This window comes from Typopeltis vanoorti, chromosome 11 (assembly GCF_054136105.1).
Source record: "Typopeltis vanoorti isolate ZY-2024b chromosome 11, IOZ_Tvanoo_1.0, whole genome shotgun sequence".
Lineage (NCBI taxonomy): Eukaryota > Metazoa > Arthropoda > Arachnida > Uropygi > Thelyphonidae > Typopeltis > Typopeltis vanoorti.
The window spans coordinates 137572593-137589457 of NC_143559.1; the positions used below are offsets into that span (position 1 = coordinate 137572593).

The 16865-nt window shown below is 35.5% G+C and overlaps 1 protein-coding gene across 2 annotated transcripts in view; it reads right to left on the reverse strand.

Annotated features, from left to right (window-relative positions):
• Positions 1-16865, reverse strand: part of LOC150102101 (nonsense-mediated mRNA decay factor SMG8) — a 384051-nt gene that overhangs the window by 180659 nt on the left and 186527 nt on the right. For both annotated transcript variants that reach the window (XM_090399980.1, XM_090399979.1), the window contains one exon: positions 4304-4391. In XM_090399980.1, coding sequence (XP_090256106.1) covers positions 4304-4391 — 88 coding nt within the window. The remainder of the gene's footprint in view (positions 1-4303; positions 4392-16865) is intronic.

Here is a 16865-nt window from a genome sequence, read left to right on the forward strand (position 1 = left end):
TATATATATTAAAGATACCAAGAAATTATATACTTGGCATCTTTAATGTATAACAGAACCAAGGTAAAAGAACTTTCAACACACACACATCTTATTATTATTATATATATATATATATATATATACAGGGTGTTCGGGATAAATTTGACATATTTATAATTAATTATATTTTTCCGTAAGTTACATGTATTAACACACACTTCTCTTCATTTAAAAGTTTGGACCCTTCTTCATTCATATACAAGATGTCAGAAAGGATGGATAGCTGGAACCCACCTGAATCATGGAAGAGAATAACTTGTATCATGATGATTCGTGCCCGCCATCAAAATAAGGATATTACGACTGCTGCCCAATGCTCCCTGAATACAGTAAAAACAATCAGGCATGAACTAGAGACTTGCAATGGTGACTACGAGGATGTAGCAAGAAGAAAGATCCCTAGCAGACGATCTGATTGCGTTCGTACAGCAGAATTCCTTGCAAATCTGCAGGAACAGGTGTTGAAGAACCCTGGCATTGGAATTCGGGCTTTGTTCGTGGAGTTGCTAACTGTAGTCAAGCCCTGGATAACAAGGGTAGCCAATGGTAGGCCGTATGTATGGCAGCAGGATTCGGCCCCTTGCCACACCTCTGGGAAAAGTCAAAAATGGTTGTCTGAAAATTTCTACGACTTCACCAGTCCAAATGTTTGGCCTCCAAACTCCCCAGACCTTAACCCCATGGATTATTTTGTATGGGGCGCAGTTGAAAAAGACACCAATCGCACTTCCAGTAATACAAAAGCCCAGTTAATGGATAAAATTAAAACAGTTTTTGCGGCCCTTCCCAGGGAGACTGTAGCATCAGCTTGTTCGAGGTTCCGAAGCAGAATTGAAGCTGTGATCGATGCTAATGGTGGTTATTTTGAGTAAATCTTGTTGATAGTATTGTAATCAACTCTGCCTGTAATGTTTTTTTGTCAATTCATTAAATTTAATAGATACAAAGAAGATTTTCTTTTTCCTTACGAAACTGTCAAATTTATCCCGAACACCCTGTATATATAAAATAAGAAACATGAATGTCTACAATAGTATCATAAAAATAACTTTTATAGTATAATTACCACTTCAGAATTATTACATGTTAACGTGAATTATCTATGATATATGTTTTCAGTATTTAATACTATACTCCACTTTTCGCTGTTCACCCTGGTTCCCTGGAGAAAAAAATGGGGGCCTTGTTTAACCGAGCGACGCCCCAGCCGGCATGAAATTTTGTCATGTTCTACCATCATTTTGTAATTTGGTTTAAGCCAATAAGAATACAATTTTGTCAGCTAAATCCCAAATTGCCAGCCAATCCTCATTTATTCAGTATCCAGGTAGATACCCAACAGGGTGAACTACAAGAAGGTGAGAATTGGACATTAGGTCAGAAGCCCTGGTCGGTTCTCTGCATTCCTTTAAAGGCTATGTGGAGGTCTCCTCTCAGTTATACAGCTTTGACTCTTAAGCACCCCTATAGTGAAAATATTCTGGAACAAATCAAAATAAATCAAATAGATTGAAATAGTGAATTCATACAAATATCTAGGACAACTTATTACATGCAAACTTGATGAAATTGCAGCTAGAATAATAGCAGAATGGAAAATTTTAACCATCATAGATATATATTTAAAACAATTTACCAAACTACCTAAAAAGAAAGATCCACAACCAGCATGCACTCCAATCAATGACCTATGGTAGTGAACCCTGGATTCTGACTGAACACTGAGAGAAACTGAAAACAGCTCAAAGAAATATAGAAAGAACTATTTTGAGAATAACTTGGTTAGATAAAAAGAATAATACTTGGATAAGAAAACAAAGGTAATTGACATTGCCTTAGTAATAAAAAGGTAACAAATAGCACTGGGCAAGAAAGGTGATAAGTGTCTAACAACAGATGGACACCAAGAACTGGTTATTAGAAGTGGCTACAATGGAAGAAGCATGAAGAGGAATTTGTCATCTCCATGCTTCTTTCTCTACTCAAGAAAGCTGTTGATGATGCCAATATAATTTAACCTTGGTTGGTGGTCAGACCTTTAAATTTTATTACTAATGCATGGACACTGAGACATTTTACACAAAATGACATCGCACAGTATCATTTAGAGTGGAGTGATGATAACCGAGAAGGAATTTGTATTTTTTTGAATTTGTATTATATTTCTAATTATTTTTTAGAGTTTGAACACTGTGTCAAACTCTAAAAAATAATTCAGTTTAACTTTTCACTTCACATTAAAAAACATGAGAAAGTAAGTGGGAAAAAGAATAAACTAAAGCGCCTTTTTGTACCTGATGGAGTGCTTGTCTAAGTGTAAGAGAAGACTGACAATGGCAGGAATGTGAATCAAAAATTTTTTTCCTGTAAAGTATGACTGATTAAATATTTGAAATAAGAAAGTTGTCTGAACACAACTTTCTTATTTCACTCTAAGTGTAGCAATGAACTGTTATATTTGAAATGAAAAGAAAATGGAAACGAAGATTTTTATAGAATGAACAAACAATGAAAATATATTTTCTATTTTTGCAAGACTATAAAAGGCAACAGTCATCTTCAATAAAAATGACTGTTTTGATAAAAGGAAACAAAGGGATATTCTTCTTCTCTTTTCCATCATCTATGTAGATGATGATGATGATGACGCTAAATGAACTTTTTCCACTTCTGTCTGTCCCTGGAGAGTCCGAACAATTCTGTCCAGTTTGACGTCACTTGTTGTGATTTGGTTTTCATGTCCTCTTTTATTTTGTCTATCCATCTAATTCTGGGCAACCCTTTGGATCTTTTACCTTCCATCATTGTATATAGGGCTTTAGTTGGTAATCTTTCTGTTCCCATTCTGGTCACATGGCCAAACCATCGCAGTCTTCTTTTTTGGATTTTTGTCTATTATTGTTATTTTTTTGTTTTTAGTCATTTCCTTATGTCTTCGTTTCTTAGTCTATCCAGCAGAGATACTCCAAGTAATCTTCTTAGCCAACCCATTTCAGTAGTTTGATGTCTCTTGACATCCATATTTTATTTAGTCATTCAAAAGTTTGGGATGCTTGGCTAATTCGTCTGTTTATATCTTTTGAAATTTCACTGTTGTACTCAATCATGAAGTTTTCTATACCTGCTCTAGATTCTTACTATCAATTTCAATTTTCAGACTGGCATTTCTTTTTCCTATTTGCATAATTTTTGTTTTGTCTATATTTAGCTGTAATCCAAATTTTATATTTTCTTCTTTTATTTTATCAGAAATTCGTTGTAGATCTTCCTTGCTTGCAAGTAATGCAATGCCGTCTGCAAATTTAAAATTTGTTATACTTTTCCCATATATTTTGATTCTAGAGTCTTCTTTGTTTAAGGCCTTGCTGGTTGCTTTTTTCTAGTGTAAGATTGAACAGGTCCGGTGACAGATTGCATCCCTGTCTTACTCCACTCTCTGTGTGGAACCAGTTGTTTAGGTGTCCTCCACTCATACTGCACTTTCAGATTTCTCGTATAGATTATTATTCTTATAGTTTTGTTGGGAATTCCAAATTCTTTCACAGTTTTCCATAGTTCTCTTCTACAGATAATCAAATACCTGACGAAAGTCTATGAAATTTATATAGTAACTTTGGTTGTACTCTAGCGTCTTTTCTATTAGCTGTCTTAAGGTGAATAATTGATCAATTGTGCTTCGTCCTGGTCTAAAACCTGCTTGTTCTTCTCTTAATGCTAGTTCTATGTATGATTTAATTTGTTTTTGGAGTACTTTCATAAAAATTTTACTTGGAATACTGAGGAGGCTAATGCCTTTGTAATTATTGCATTCTGTTTTATCTTCTTTTTTATATAGGAGTTATAACTGATTTGGTCCAATTAGTAGGTATTGTTTCATTTTTGTAGATCCTTTCAATAATGTTTTTAATGGTTCCAGATGTTCCTTTCCTGCTTTTAAGACTTCTGCATGTATCTGATCAGTACCAGATGCGTTCTTAGTTTTAAGTTTATCTATGTTGTGTGCTATTGTTTCTTTGGTAAAGACATTTGTTTCCTCTTCCATTTCAGTGGCTGGGATAATAATATCCCTTTATTATATAAAGCTGTTTTTATTATATATAAATGGGATACAAAGCTGCTTTAAAATTGTTTGCAGAGTAGAAGAGTCATTTGAAAACATCTAGAAAAGTTCTACTACACTGACCAGAATTGAACCTACAAATTACCTCAATTTAATTAGCATGAATTATAAGAGTATAGGATTAAACAACTTATAACTTACTTTTCTTTGATGATATTCTGCAGTGTAATGGGGTGGCAAGTTTTCCTGATATGCAGCTGAGGCAATTGGTAATACTTTACCACAGCGTCTAAAAGATATAAAATATAATAAACAATTGGAGAGCAATTTTCATGGATCATTACTATGGATCTCTGTAGTATTGGCAGTAATACAAAATATTCCAACTACAACTTTAACTATATCAGAAAACACCATTTATAGTGAACTTTGTTATAACAAACTACTGAAAAGTCTCAGCAAAGGCCCAACAACAATCAGGATTGGTTGTAATAAAAGTCGGGGAAAAAAAAAAAAAAATATATATATATATATATATATATATAAATATATATATATATAATATGTAGGAAGATTGATTTACTCGGTTGATATACATTTTTTAAAAAATTGAATGACTAGAAACCAAAAAAATTAGAAAATTTATTAGCACAACTAGTTTCAGCTTGCATCAGCCTTCTTCAGGTGCACATTAAAGAAGAAATAACCAGTAAAACATAGAGGAAATAACTGTAAACATCACGGAAAGTTAGTGTATATATTTCAACACATTGAAACGTTGAAGTCTGTGCATTCAAAACTGTTCTCTCGTTGGCTTCATTGTTGGGCGTATGCATGTGTATAACATCTTGCGAAAGCCAGTATTTGATAGTAGCACAATGACAGTCTGAAAGGTTGTAACTCAGGTTGTTGTTGTTGAGATGTAGGGGGTTTGAGAACGATTGCTTTTGATTCTATTATCTTCCTTTCTAATTCATCGTGGCAACAGAAAATGTTATTAGACTTGTCCCATAGGACTGTATGGCTAAGGTTTTCTTCATTAGAATTGCCCAAGAAGAGAACATGACTAGACAAAGCACTGGCTTGCGTTCTCCTGTAACTGACGTCTCTCTTATGTTCTTTAATGCATAACTCGATCGACTCTCTGTTTGGCCAAAGTTAGGTATATCACAGTTGCACCAAATCTGGTAAACACTGGGATATTCAAGGTTGTAATGTCTAGGTTTCGGACGGCTCACTAAGGAGCAGATTTTCGGAAGAGGAGTAAATAAAGTTCTTATGTTGTATTTCCTGAACCTTGATATATCTTACTTTGGCCAAACAGAGAAATCGATCGAGTTATGCATTGAAGAACATAAGAGAGACGTCAGTTGCAGGAGAACGAGAGCCAATGATTTGTCCAGTCATGTTCTGTTCTTCGCCAAAATTGGCCGAGAACAGAACATGACATAACCATAGAACAACCACAACATAACCACGGAACAACCATAGAACATGTGTTTTATTGCTGCAATAAAACACGTGTTCTATGGTTATTACCCCACTGTGGGTGGAAACAGACCAACCCGTAATAAAATTTTAAGACAGACAAAGCGTCCCATGGTCCGAGGATGTAGGGTTACATATCTCAATCACTTTTACAATTATAAATTGTGGAAATCCTGGAGGAGAAGAGCCCCAATTTTAATTTTTTTTTTTTTTTTTTATTATTATGTATAGATGCATAATCCCAAACAATTTTTGCTGTTTGACAAAAATTACATCAAGGCAAGTAAGCACTGTGAATAAAGACTCCAAAATGTACATGCTGTTCATCTCTAGGTATGCAAATTGAGTTTGGAAGTGAATACACACACAAAAAAGTTTTTTTTACACAGAATTAATACTTGGTTTCTCTGAATACAACACAGCAACAATTTAATTTTACATTGTGAATAAAATGTCATCATAATCAACCTCTTGATATGTAACCACAAGGGATGTTCAGGTTACAATGACAGCACAACACGATTAAGTTTACATTATAATTAATCGCTTATCAACAATTTTTCTCCAAATCAGTCTATTACTTGTGAGTAATAGACTGATTTATAAGCACGACATTTCATTTTATAAGCACCAACAATCAATTCACCTAGACCTTGGTCTTCCTCTGGATCTCTTTCTTGCCGTTTTGGCATCAAACAGCTGTTTTTCTATCCATTCTATTTAAGTGGATGTACCACCTTAGATTAGCTCTGTGACACATTCTTGAATGCTAATAACATTAAGTTCCTTTTTAATATAATTCTGCCATTGATGCCATCGGTTCACTCCATAAATTTTTCTCAGAACCCTTATATCATATGCCTTTTCCAGATCCACAAACTCAAGTACAGATCCTTGTCATACTCCCAAGATTTCTCAACAATCTGTGTTAAAGCGAAAATCTTGACAACCTCTTTTTGGCCTGAACCCAGCTTGTTCTTCTCCAAGGTTCTCTTCCACAATCAACGTCTTTTCAAATACGCTTGCATAAATCTTGACTGAAACACTTAGTGGAGTAATTCTCACATTCAGTTTTATCTCCTTTTTTATAGATGAGTACTATGAGAGCTCACCTCCAATCATGGGAATTTGAACCTTCTGACCAGACCCTCTAAATTATGCAGTGTAACCACTGTAAAACTTTTATATCTCCATACTTAAGCATTTCTGATTGAATATCATCTAGTCCAGCTACCTCTCCCCATTTCAAGTTTTTGATGGCTTTTTTTCGACCTCAATTATTGATATGTACTCCTTTTTTGCATTTCTCTTGAAAATTTTCTAGTATGGTTCTGTCATTGCCTGGTTTGTTTAACAGTCTTTCAAAGTAATTACACCATACATCTAAGGTATTTTTATCTTCAGTTTTCATGTTACTTTTATCATCTTTGATTCCTTATTCTTCCCTCCATTTCTAAGCTTTTTTTAGTAGCCGCCAGAATATTTTGCCACCTTCCTGATATTTATTTTCCATATTCTTACCAAAGTCTTCCAATGACTTTTGTTTAGCTACTTTTACACATAATTTAGCTCTCTTACATTTTTTCTCTGTATTCTTTTAGGAAATCTGCTGACTTATCTGCTAGGGACTTTTGATATGCTTTATTCTTTTCCAGGACTGCTTATTTAATTTCTTGTGTCCACCATGGTGTTCTTATTTTTCTATCCTTGAAGGAAAACTTCACCACATACCTCCCTAGATGAATCCATCACTGTTTTCCTCAGAGTGTGCCAGTAAGACTCCAAGGTTTGGTTCTTGTTTTCAATTTGTTTCATTTTTTTCTTCAATAATGTTTGTATAGTTGAGTCTACAATTTAGTTGTAAAAGCTGCTCATCTTTAATTCATTTTAAAACTTTCTTACATACTGTTATTTTCAAGGTGATATCCATTTTTATCCTCCTTAGCACTAAGTAACGGTCACTTCCAATTTCAAATCATCTATACATTCTTGTATTCTGACCCAGTGTGTTAATATCATTATCAATAATGATGTAGTCAATAAGGCTTTTCTAATTTCTTGTGTCTTCTCTCCATATAAACTTGTGTACATTTTTATGTTGAAACATGGCATTAGTAATGACTAGTCCGTGTTCTGAGCAGAAGTCCAGTAAATACTTACCGTTATTATTAGCTTTGCCCTTTTCTCCAAATTTTCCTAAAATGTTCATGTATGTCTCGCAGGATTCATTTCCTACTCTGCTGTTCAGATCTCTAACTAGGACCACTTTTTCCATTTTTTTTTTTTTTTATATCAGCTACCCATTCCAATGACTCAAAACATTCCTGCACTTCTTCCTTGGAAGAAACCTTCTGTGGGACCATAGGCACAAATAAGTTTCATCACACATCTCCCATTTTGAAGTTTGATCACATAACTCTACTTGAAACTGCCTTCCAATCAAGAAGTTTATCTTCATATTTGCTATCACTATTGCTGTTCCTTACTTTCCTTGATCATTATTGCTTGAAAATAGCATCCTATACATATTATTTAGTAACATTTTACTTGTTTTTGTCTTCTTTTTCTCCATAATGCCAATTATGTCCATGTGGTACTTTCCCAATTCTTCTGCAAGTCTGATTTCCTTTCCATTAAATTATATTGATGGTTTTCAGTTCTTCTGATGTTGGGTTTATTCTTTTTCTTCTAGATGTTGAGTGGGAGCTTGTTCCAGTAGCTGACTTTCCACCACTCACCCTGGTTACCTGACGAAAATAGCAGGGAGGCTTTTTAAACCGGGAAACGCCCTAGCTGGCATGAAATCTCATCATGTTGTACCATCATATGCATTTGTGGTTTAAGCTAACAGAAAGCACAATTTGATCGGTTAAATTCCAAATTGCCAGCCCATCCTCCTTTGTTCAGTACCCAGTAGATACCTACTAACAGAGTGCACCACGTGAAAGTGAGGATTGGACATTAGGTCAGAAGCCCCAGTTGGTTTCCAGCATTCCTGAAAGGTGATGTGGAGGTCTCCTTCCAGTTATTTGGCTTTGACCCTTAACAGACTCCTGAATAAAATGTTGCATACACAGTTACCAATAATTAATTCTGATTAAATAATAACAGAACAATGACGAGAACAGTTGCACAACATAGAAAGTAAGACAGATTTAGGTAAGCAGAGGGCTAATTGTTGTTTATAAAACCAACATTCATTTAAAAAAAACAACTAAAAATATGGCTATTGAATCAAGTATATCAAAGAGTTCATTATGAAGTTGTAGAAAGCACAAATAGGGTGACTTGGTTGGTAATGGAAGAAAAGTGAAGTAAGAGCAGCAGTTAGCAATGTTTTGATAAGTAGTTTTTTTTTTTTTGAAAAAAAAAAAAAAAAAAGAAAAAAAAAAAGATTTTGGAAGGATGACATTGACTGGAGAAAACAGCAACTGCTACACAGAATATAGTTGAGATATTTAATGAGCAGTTCATAAAGATCTTGCATTCTTGGGAATGTAACACCATGGAGAGTTTGAGAGCAGTTGATGATATGGAGTAGAGACAGAATGGATTCTAGGAATGATACGTATAAGGCTCTGATTAGGCCACACAGGGATTACTGTGTAGAGATTTGGTCACCTGGTTTTCAAAAAGACAAAGAGATGCTGGAAAGGGTTCAGAGGGAACTGACTAAAGTAATTTCTGATTTCTGGAATGTTTAATATGAGGAAAGGTTAAGAAGATGTAATTTACAGTCTAGTGGATATGAGGAAGAGGTGTAATATGATAGACATACAAGTTGGAAAGGGATTGTTATAGGATCAATGTTGAAGAGGTTTTTCATAAAATAGTGGAGATCAGGGAAGAACAAGAGGTCATCCCTGGAAGCTGTATAAGGAGGGTGTGAACATGGGAGTGAGAAACAGGTTTCTAGGATGCAGAGTTGTGAATGATTGGAATGCCTTGCCTGAGAGTTGTGGTGTCTTCAGAGATTGTTAGAAAGTAAAATTATACTTGCCAACAAATTATATTCTTGTTTAGTCCTTTATCCAAGTGGAAGCAAACAAAGTTTGCAAGTGAAGTATCTTGACAACTAGGCTATTTGTATACAGAAGCTTATCACTTCATGCCAAATGCTTTAGTATCCAACGATGCAAAGCTTACTTGGTTTTGGAAGAAAATCTCATGTTTACTTACTAAACAAGTGAAAACATATTCTACAACTATCTCTGATTCAGAGTATTTTAAAAATAAAAGAAAATACATACACCTTTTACTACCTGTCATCATCAATTTCCTGTTATATTATTAATATATATATATATGATCAATTTCATATTATTAATTTCCTATCCACAATTTCCCTCCAAATTAGTCTATTACTTGTAAGCTTTCCAATATTGTCATATCTAACATTTTGTTTTTCTAAGGGTTCTGTCATTGATGATAATGGTTCACTCCCCTAATTATTCTCAGAATCCTCATAGCTGTGGTCTCTAGTCTTTGATCAAGTGCTTCATTTCTAACCCAACTCTCAGATCCATAACTTAAAACTGATTTGAACATGGTATTGCATACTGCTAGTTTCGTGTTTTGGCTAATTTCTCTCTTATTCCATATAAATTTATTCAGCTGGCTAACCACATACCAGCTTTGTTTATTCTGTTGCCTATTTCCAGATTTAACCTACCATCACTAAAAACTGTGCCTAAATAGCTGAAATATTTTACTTGTTCTAAAGAATCTCCATTCAGAATACAGCTGAAGTTTTCTATGCTCCTGCCTATTTTTTTAAGAGAACAGAGAGAATATATGTTGGAAATGTTTCGTAAACAAAAGTAAAAAATATGAGTTGTGTCGGGAGTGAAAGAATTAAGTGACTGATATCATGGATATAAGGCAGGATTGTGGAATTGTGGAGAATGTAACAGAAGCAGTGAATAATAGTGCATGAAATATGAACGACAGTTTGAAGGAAGTAGTTGAAAGTAATAATGTGGATGACAAGATGCCAGAGTGGAAAGAAATTGCAAACTTATGTGGATTCCTTCACAGGACAAAATGTGAGTTCAAGCAAATGGAGAAACAATGGGCAGGTGGTACAGAAGGATGGAGAATGAAAGAAAGAGTGAATGCGAAAAGCATAAAAGCACGAGAAACCAGGAGAAAAGAGATATTATTGTATGTGGATTCGATGATAAGAGGCATACTAAATGAGAAAACAATGAAAGCGTGTTTTCCAGGTGAGAAGATAAAGGATGTTAGCGAAGCTGTAAATTTGCAGAAGAAAGAAGCGAACAAGTTAATTGTTTTGGCCAGCACAAGTGATTTAAAAGGTGAGAAATAAGCAATGAAAGAAGATATGAAGGAGTTGTTAGAAGAAGTAAAGAGTAAGGAAGTAAATATTCCGAGTTTGCTGCCTCGGTATTATAGGATAGAATTGACAAGAAAGACCATGATTGCCAATGAGAAGACTGTGCAGGTGGAATGGCGGACAGTTTATACATGTGTGGAGTGAATATGATGGATGTAAGGACCTGTATATGCCTGATGAACTGCACTTAAATGGTTTTGAAGTTAGGTGCTTAGAGAAAATGTTGTTCGATGAGAGTTTTGAAGTGCAAAACCAGAGAAACAAGAGATATTATTGAGGAAACAATCAAGTATGTGTCTGGCTACCCCTAGGATAGTTAAGTATGAGTGCAAGAATGATTAATTATGAAGAGCTACGTGCAGTTTCCCAGGTTTTGAATATGAATGGATAGGTAATGTACATTCAGATTCAATGGGCCCAAGAGGATGTTGGAATGCATGTACACAAATGTCCCAAAATATCAGAAATAAAGGAGAGTAGTTTTGGATATTGATTCTCTCAATTTGGCTAAAAATTATTGGCAAGAGCAAGACCTGGCTGTCAGAGAATACAGTTGCAGGGATAGAATGTAATGGATATTGTATTTTCAGAGAAGATAGAAGAAATAGGGCAGGAGGAGGAGGGTATTATTAATGACAGATGAAGACCTTCTACTGAGTAAAACAGAAGTTAAGGAAGATTGTAGATCTGATGGAAATGGTTCATTTGAGGCAGTCTGTTGTGAGATGGATGTCAACAGGACAAAATACATTGTTGGTTGCTGCTATAGATCCGAGGGTCCAGAAGATGTGGATGACATGCACCAGAGAATTAGCACAACAAGTGTAAGCTGAGCAATTATCACAGGAGACTAACTATGGTGACAAAGATTGATAGGAGGAAAGGTCACATGGCAAAATGGAAATGGAATTTATACAGTTACTAAGGAATAATTAAACTGAAACAGCACATAATGGAAGGAAGCAGGGATATGAGAGTGTTGGATCTGGTAACATCAGAAGATGCTATCTATAACTACAGTAGCAACTCTACCTCCAATCAGGCAAAGTGACCATGCAATCATGTCCTGGGAAGTTGCTCAACATATGTGGAAATTTTAGTCAAGAAAGGATTTATGTGGAACTACAAAGGTGGCAATTATTACATTTAGGAGGCAATCTGGAGCAGTATCATGGCATAACAAGCTACATAGAATGAATGTCATCAGGGTACGGGAAGTAGTCAAGGATTGTTTATCAGAGTGCATACCCAGGGTCAGGAGGATAAACTGAGTAGGGATTAAATGGATGACCAGTAATATAAAGCAGGAAATGCAAAAAGCATTGTGGAAGGAAGGAATATAAACAAAAAGGTGATCAGCATGCTCATGAGCAACATAAAGCACAAGCAAGAAGGGTAACTAGTATGGTAAGGAAGGCTAAATCAGATTATGAGAGAAAATTAGCTAAACAGGCCAAAGTAAATCCAAGAGGTTTTTTTTTTTTTTTTTTTTTGCTGCTATATAGCAAGTAAGAGAAAGAATGATTATGGTAAGATAACTTTACTCAGTGTTGATGGTAGGGAAGTGACAGAAGTAGAAGAAACAGCTCAGTTACCAAGTGATCACTTTGCAAGGGTATATATATATATATATATATATATATATATATATATATCACTGAGGTAACAGAGACTGAAGTGAGCATTGAGGTAGATGAACTGGAGGTACTTAGTATAATGTGAATACAGCAGTGGGCCTAGATGGTATGTCAGCTTGTGTGCTATGAGAACGTGCAAGGGAACTGGCAGTGCTTCTGACAAAGTTGTTTACTCTAAGTCTCAAGCTCTGGCAAGGTTCCAAGGGAGTGGAAAGAGGGTAAGATAGTCCCATTACATAAAGGTGGCTCGACAACAGAAGTAGCAAATTACAGACCAGTCATTATCTCTGGAGTTGTGTTAAATTATTGGAACAGTTGGCTAAAAGTAAATTCAGAAATGGGTGGACAGGAATATGAAACTCTTTAGGGTACAGCATGGCTTTGTAAAAGGTAGGTCCTGCCTCAGTAATTTATTCACATTTTATAATAAGGTGACAGCAGAATTGGATAAAGGAAATGGCTACATCCCAATACTGCATCACTTTGCAAAGGCATTCGACAGAATACCACATGGAAAACTATTACTGATAGTCAGACATCAGAGGATGGTGTGAAGTGGATTGGAAACAAGGTGAATGAGGGTTATTAGTAGAGCCTAGGACTCTGTACTAATAACACTAAACTTTAATTTGTACATTAAGGGAAGATTTGAAAGGGAATATTCAGTTGTTTGCTGATGATCCAAATATCACAAAAAAAAAAATATCACAGAGGACGATTTAAATAAATTGGAAGTGTGGGCAAAGAAAAATGGTTGTCAATTTAATGTTGTAAAATGTAAGGTGTTTTGGGATGTAAGGATTACATACTCGTATCATATTGATGGTAATAGATTACAGGAAATTGATAACACTAGGGATGTGGGGGTGATGGTGGATAGAGATCTGAAATTGAGAGGACATATTGCAAGAATTGGCAAAATAGTTCAGAGGATTACTTGAATGTTAAAGAACACATTGACAAGTAATGACAGAGTTTATTATCCATCTTTATAAGGATATGATTTGTCCACATATTGACTACTGTGCCCAGATTTGGTTATCTACATTTCTTGAGGATTGGGAGGTGGTGGAGAGGATTCAGAGATGAGTGACCAAGCTGGTGACAGGTCTGTGGAATATTTCCTATGAAGATAGATTGAGTGTGTGTGTGGATTGCAGAGTTTAGCTGACAGGCAGAAAAGGGGAATACGATAGAATCTTATAAGTTACCAAAGGGATTCTATAAGATTGACACAAAAGTTATTTTTCAATACATGAAACAGTAAGGGGAAACAAGGGGTCACACTTGAAAGTTGTCTAAGAGTGTGGTTAGTAAGGGTGCATGTACTAGGTCCTGCAACTAGTTTCTCCAAGTAAAGAACTAGGTAATTTACTTGGAGAGTGGTGAATGAGTGGAATAGGTTGCTAGAGGTGGTTATGAGTGCCCCACTAGTGAATAGGTTAAGGAGAAGTATGAAACCCCACACTATCCATTGTGTTAATGGATAGTGTGGGTTTCTGGCACTGAGTCTTAATTCCATGGAGTACCAATATAAATAATAATAGAGGTCAAAACAAGACTGGGTAGTGACATTCCCTTAATTCATAGTATTATGCACCTACAAAAGGAAGTGTTTTGCATTACGAGATAATATTAAGACAAACGACGAAGTCATCATTCCCTCTATATATAAGTAACATAGATGTGAAGATAATTCACACACAAACTTTGTTTTCACTTGGGAAAAGGATTAAATAAGAAAATTTCATCATCATCAGTGTACCCTCAAGAGGTGTTCAGGCTACTATGATAGCACTACATGATTAAGTTTATATTATTAATCTCATATCAACAATTTTTCTCCAAATGAATCTATTACTGGTCAGCACTCCAATATAGTCATATTTAACACTTCATTCTTCTAAGGCACTTCTGACTGAATCACTCCACCTAGACCTTGGTCTTCCTATATGTCTTTTTGCTGCCATCTTGGCATTAAATACCTGCTTTGCTAACCTTCATTTTCCAATTCTGTTTAAATGACATACCACTTGAGATTAGCCCTGCTCACACATTCTTGAATGTAAACAATGTCAAACTCATTCTTAAGTTCTTCATTTTTCATATAATTCTGCCACTGATACCTGTTTGTGATGCTAATTTTTCTCAGAACTCTCATATCAGTAGTTTCTAATCTTTTGTTAACTGATTTATTTTTAACTTAACTCTCAAATCCATAACTTAAGTGGTTTGAAAACTATCTTTATGCTGTTAGTGTTTTTTTGGCTAATTTATTCTTATTCCACAATGTTTATTTAAGTGGACCCTACCAGTATTGACTATTCTGTTGTCTATTTCCATATTTCATTAGCAATCTTCATAAAAAAATTATGCCTAAATAGCTAAAATATTTGACTCATTCTATAGATTCTCCATTGTGAATACAATTGATGTTTGTAACATTCTGCTTATTTTCGTGGTTTGTGTTTTGGTATGAAAATCAGCATTAATGCTGATTTTCAATTTTAACTGCTGCATAGATGTTGTATTGCTTATATGTAACTGCCCAATTTATATCACATAACTGATATTTTGAACAACTTTTCTCTTGGCACCTTGTCACATGCCTTTTTCTAATCTACAAAACTTAAGTACAGATCCATGTTATATTCCAATGATTTCTCAACTATCTGCTGTAAAGTGATGACCTGACTGACAACCCATAGTTGGATGAAATTGAGCGTGTTGTTTTTCAAGTTTTTCTTTCCAACTATTTGCTGCCTATTTTCCATTCCCAATTTTTCAATATTTCTTCCAGTGCTAGTGTAAACAGTATCTCCTTGTCAAATTCCTTTCTCAAGTAAGCTTTCTTAAATCTAGAATGCTCCAAAGAACAAAATGCAAGATTGAGTGGTTGGAGAAGCACCTGAGATGTGGTATGACACAGAAGCGAAAGAAGGGATTGAAAAGCAGACTGAAAGGGGAGGAGTGATTCTATAATAAGAGGGGGGAGAGTCACTTATCAGAGAAAGACAATGTAAGAAATTATTATTTTGGCCAGTATAAATGATCTAGTCAGTGACAAGTATGGTATGCAAGAGGATAAGAAAGAGTTGCTTATACAATTGAAGAAAAACAAGGAAATAAAAGTTGTGAGTCTACTCCAACAGCATGACAAAAATGAGCTGAGATGAAGAGCTATGATTGTGAATGAGCTAGTGCAAGTTTCCACATCATGAGGAATGATGGGGAGTGAATGTGATGAAAGGAAAGATTTATATAAGGTGGATGGCCTGCATTATGAATGGATTTGGGGTTAGCTCTCTTTTGAGAAAGTATTGTTCAGTGAGAGTTTGAAGATGTAGAGTCAGGAAAACTAGAATGTTTAGTGTGTGTGTGTGTGTGTGTGTGTGTGTTGGGGGGGGGGGGGTCCAGGCCCCATGTGAAGGTTAGTAAATTGGAAAGTGATCACATGATGTTGAATGTAGCTCCCTAGTTTCTTAACTTTAGTGAAATAACACAATATGTAAGGAAGGGTGTGGGATGAAAGGAGGATTAGAGTTTATGTATACCGATACCAGAAATATTCAGAATAAGTGAGAGGAGTTTTTGGAATTGGTTAGCTCAACTTGGCTAAAGGTTACAGGCATTAATGAGACTTGGTTGACTGAGGATCATAGTCATGGGTATAGAATACAAGGAATATAGTATTTTCAGATAGGAGAGAGAGAGAGGACAGAACAGGAAGTGGGATTTTTCTAGTGATGGCAGAAGAAATGAAGCAAAAAAGAGTAAAGTGCATCAAGAGGACAGGGATGCAGAGGGCAGTTCAATGAAGTATGAAGTAATGAAATGAAGTATATAGTTGGTTGCTGCTATAGGTCAGATAGCATAAGGGAGAATGGTGAATGGCATGCACTGGAAAATTAGTACAATGAGTGCAGGACAAGTGATTACGGTAAACTTCCATTATGGGTACATAGACTGGCAGCTGCTAAGAGATAATTACCTCAGACAACTAGTAATGGAGAGACACTGAGAATGCTAGATCTGGCCATAGCATCACAGAACGCAGCAGTGACCAATCTAGTGCTGCCCCAGAGGAAATCAATCATGTGGTCTTGACCTGGGAGATTCTCAAGTGTAGAAATTTTTAAGGAGTATTAAGAAGGGAATGTGGAATTATAAAGCAAGTGACTTTAAGCTTAGGAGTCAGCTTTCAGCAGTGCCATAGCATAAGAATTTGGCAGTGCATGGGAGATGGTCAAGGGGGGGGTGCTTGAAATAGCATTAGACTGTA